This window comes from Anoplophora glabripennis, unplaced genomic scaffold (genome assembly GCF_000390285.2).
Source record: "Anoplophora glabripennis isolate ALB-LARVAE unplaced genomic scaffold, Agla_2.0 scaffold336, whole genome shotgun sequence".
In the NCBI taxonomy this organism is placed as follows: Eukaryota; Metazoa; Arthropoda; class Insecta; order Coleoptera; family Cerambycidae; genus Anoplophora; species Anoplophora glabripennis.
Genome location: NW_019417416.1, coordinates 511740 through 516197, shown reverse-complemented (window position 1 = coordinate 516197; position 4458 = coordinate 511740). Strand labels below are relative to the sequence as shown.

The following is a 4458-nucleotide window of genomic DNA, read 5'->3' as shown; positions in this document are numbered from 1 at the left end:
CATAAACATGACACTACCCCCGGGGTTTACACAGACGAGCCGGCGAAGCAAGAAGAGCGCCAGAAGAAAGGGCCCTAGCCGGCGGGGCCCAGCCAGGACAAAAGGAGGTCCCACAAAGCGCCTACACCGGCCGCATTTGCGGTCGGGGTAGACGACGGATGGGGCCCACCTACGAAGGCTGTCCAGGCCTACACGAGATGAGGCAGGATAAAGAGGGATAATCCCCCTCGATCCCAAATCATTGAGGCCAATTTCTAGCCATAGAATAATGGCGCGGTGGGGCCTGAGGCTTGAAGGGAAGGTTCCCTCAAGAGGGCCATATCACAAAACTTCCTTTATGAAGAAGCAAAAGTCCTTTTAAATTAATTCAGTATGCTATTTTCTTAATATTAAATTTTATATGTAATACAACATACATTTCCAATGAAAATGATTTGTTCAGCCCCCTCTAGCCCCCTGGTTAATCCGGCGCTGTGCTAATTGTAAGTTTTATACCTCAGCTTGCGCGATTATCACGTCTTTTCAAATAGTGCAGGAAGCTAGAGCTAGAAGCTAGAGCCAAGAGCTATATATGTAGCCATCAGCATTGCCAATTTTTTTTTCGGGCAAACCTTTGAGTGCGCCACGCGCGCGCGCCATTATTCCATGGCTAGAAATTGGCCTCAATGATTTGGGATCGAGGGGGATTATCCCTCTTTATCCTGCCTCATCTCGTGTAGGCCTGGACAGCCTTCGTAGGTGGGCCCCATCCGTCGTCTACCCCGACCGCAAATGCGGCCGGTGTAGGCGCTTTGTGGGACCTCCTTTTGTCCTGGCTGGGCCCCGCCGGCTAGGGCCCTTTCTTCTGGCGCTCTTCTTGCTTCGCCGGCTCGTCTGTGTAAACCCCGGGGGTAGTGTCATGTTTATGTGTGGTATGGTTGGGTAGGGTAGTGCGGCTATGCAGCCTGGGATGCGCTTTGCTAAGGTGGCCCTTAGGCTAGCGCGGGAGGGGAGGGTTAAGGAGGGTATGGGGGGTGTGTGTGTGTGTGTGTGTGTGTGTCGTTGTCTTCGTTTCTTGATCCTGGCTGTCTCTGAAACAGAAAAGGTTAGCGGGCAGGGGGGGGGTCATTGGGGTGGTCACCCAGGGTCAAAAAGTTGGTGTCTAGGTCTTTTGTGTTTGTCGGTCACGTCGGGTACGTAGTCAACGGCTTGCCTGAGGAGGGGATTGTCATGTCTAGCGGCTACGTCAAATCGTTTCTCCGCGTTTTGTCTTATTGTCTGTGTAGCGTTTGTGTATTGTAAGTCTCGTAATATGTCAGTGTTTCTTACGTACCAGGGCGCGTCGGTGGCCGTGCGGAGGGCTATGTTTTCCACAGCCTGTAATGACTAACCGTTGAGTAAAAAAGCAGGATTCTTTCGTCGAAAGCGGAACATACTAAAAAAACGTACCTATATAATAATTAATTTTTAAATACTTATTCGTTTATTTGAGTTTCAAATTAGTAATCACCGAAAAGCGGGACTGAACTTGTCCACGCGGGACATTTAATTTCGGGCTGCAAATCGGGACATCTGGCAACGCTGGTAGCCATTGCTATGGTATTACTACAGCCTAGACTCTATGTAGGCTGTGGTATTACGTTGTTATATTCTGTGGTATTACCCAAGGATATTTTAAATATTCTTGGGTATTACCCCAAGTATTATTATGATCATAGGCAACCAAAAATACTCGAGAGTTGCAAATGTAACACAAATTGTCAAGGATGTATGTAGATGCAATTGCATAATGCATAATATTATTGTCAATAAATAAAGTGCAAGATCTAACCAAACTTTTTTAGACACGTGATGCCTAGTGCCTACACTTTCCTGTTAGTAGTGTTTATTGTTTATCTGTTACGCATCCGCAAGTGATATTGTGGTGTGGTTAGTTTATTGTGAAACAAAAAATAACAATTGAAAATTCGTAAGTATTGTGAACAAAACATTTGAAAGAATTACAGAAATTTAAATTTTTTACAAAGAAAAAATAACGCAAATTCTTTATTAGATTACATTTTTTTTTAAATAAAATTTTGCAACATTTTGCAATAATTTCTTTATTCGTGACACATAAATCAAATTATTTTGAAAATATATAAAATAGTTATTTATGATACAAGTGTTAAAAGTGGCATTTTATTTTGTGAGTGAAGATGATTAAAAAACGAGCGTAGCGAGTTTTTTAACTTCACAAACAAAATAAAATCACCTTTTAACACGTATATCATACACTATTTTTTCTACAAAACAATCGGAAGAACTTTAAACTCAATAAAAATAAGAAATCAAAAAATACCACACAGATCGCAGTGTTTATGAACCAAAATTTTCGTAGCAACCGGTACTTTTAACACTAGTGTTAAAAGTAACTTACTTTTAACACGCGTGTCAAAAAATGACATTTTTAACATCAAAAATGACAATTAAAAAGCCCACTTTTAACAGTTTTGTAGAAAAAATAGTGTATGATATACGTGTTAAAAGTGATTTTATTTTGTTTGTGAAGTTAAAAAACTCGCTACGCTCGTTTTTTAATCATCTTCACTCACAAAATAAAATCTTACTTTTAACACGTATATCATAAATAGCTATTTTTATAAAAAAATAAGGCAAATAAGTAAATGCTGTTTATTTAAATTTTGTATTTTCCAAAATTAATTTAAAAATCTTAGAAAATATAAATTAAATTAGGTAAATCACAATTTACAAAAATGCTTCAATTAATAAATGTTTACTTACATGTTTAAATAGTTATTTTAGATTATAAAAAAATAATAATTTTAAATGTCCATGTTTCTATACTTACTCATCTATAACTTCACAACTTCATCTGGTTATAGAGCTACTTATTTACTAATTTTACCCAATACTACTAATGATAATAGTAACTGCCTAAGTAAGTAATTTCTGTAAATTACTAAATTAAATAAATAGAAATATATTTTATGTGACTATCTCTAAAAAAGTAAACAGTGCTGAAAATTTATGATTGGAAATTGGAATATACTGTGTTTTAGGTACATTAATTAGGAAACATTAATAAGTAATATGGCTGCTGAAATAGAACTCTGTTTACTCACGAGAGGAATTGGAGAGTTTACGAAACATCTTAACATGAAACTGAGGACACAGAACAGGAAATTGAAGAAACATAATGATAATGAAATATTTTCACCTATTGGTATTCATTCATTTCTTGTCCTTCTATCCCAGGATCCATGCCTTCACAATAAGGATTTTTTCAGTGCAACTTTACATGTTGATATTAATGTGGCAATTGCTGGTTACAAAGATATTTTTGCTACTTTTGATTCAGTCAGTGATCTCTTAAATGGGAACACTTCTTTTTTGAAAAATCAAACTATGATGGAGGCTGTTTTCAAAAATGTTCTTAAGGATAATTTTTTCAGTAATATAAATTTTTTGAATTTTACTGAACAAGAGGGTGTTAATGAAATAATACATGCTTATGTAAAAAATAAAACTGTCCACAAAATTACACATTTTAGTGGTGTAAAAGACGGTACTAATTTTACTTTTTTGAATGCTATGCATTTTCAAAATGTTTGGTCTGATCCATTTGCCTTATTAGACACAGTACCTGAAATGTTCCTTTTAAATGTGGAAAATAAAATTGAAGTTCAAATGATGAAAAGGAAAGGTGAATTTTATTATAAGTATAGTCCGACCCTTCACGCTAAAATTTTAAAATTGCCACTTGCGAATAGTAATATAAGTCTGATTGTTGTTTTACCTGAAAGTGAAACAAATTTGAACCAAATTCTTTCTCACGATTTAACTCTACTTACAAATAATATGACCAAAGAAGAAGTTGATGTGTCCCTTCCAAAATTTAAAATGAATGAGACTTTGCAACTAGCGGATTCTCTTAAAGGGGTAAGCAGTGGGCATTTGATAGGTAAAATCATTTTACCTTATTTTATTTTAGACCGATTTAGAAGAAATATTTAGTGTCAAACTTCCTGGAATCATTGAAGGTGAAATACTTGATTTTAATGGAATGGAACAAAAAGTGTGTTTGGAGGTCAATGAAAAAGGTTTAGAAATGGCCACAAGTGAGTAATGACTGATCTAATTAATTAAAATATAGAAAATACATATATACAGGGTGGTCCGTAAGTAATGGTCCATAGAGACATACTAGATTTTTTACTCCAAAATATTACGATTGGAGCCAATATGCCTTAATAAAATGTTAATAACAAAAAAGATACAGGGTGTCAAAGTTGGAAATTAAAAATTGAATTTTCGTAATAATTATAATATTTTTGAGTGTATGAACGTGAAAATTTAGGGGTAGATGTTTTTGTATACGAGAAATCATAATTTGTTATCTATTTCGATGTATCTTCTAGAGGGCGCCACATACGCCGTGTTTATGACGTAAATACGAGCATAATTTTTTTATCCACA

The 4458-nt window shown here is 35.9% G+C and overlaps 1 protein-coding gene across 1 annotated transcript in view; it reads left to right on the top strand.

Annotated features, from left to right (window-relative positions):
- The first annotated feature begins 1863 nt into the window (after positions 1-1863).
- The window catches only part of LOC108910259 (inter-alpha-trypsin inhibitor heavy chain H3), a 70909-nt gene continuing 68314 nt past the window's right edge, over positions 1864-4458 (top strand). Inside the window, exons 1-3 of the mRNA XM_018714812.1 lie at positions 1864-1948; positions 3042-3921; positions 3974-4100. Coding sequence (XP_018570328.1) covers positions 3073-3921; positions 3974-4100 — 976 coding nt within the window. The 5' untranslated portion in view covers positions 1864-1948; positions 3042-3072. The remainder of the gene's footprint in view (positions 1949-3041; positions 3922-3973; positions 4101-4458) is intronic.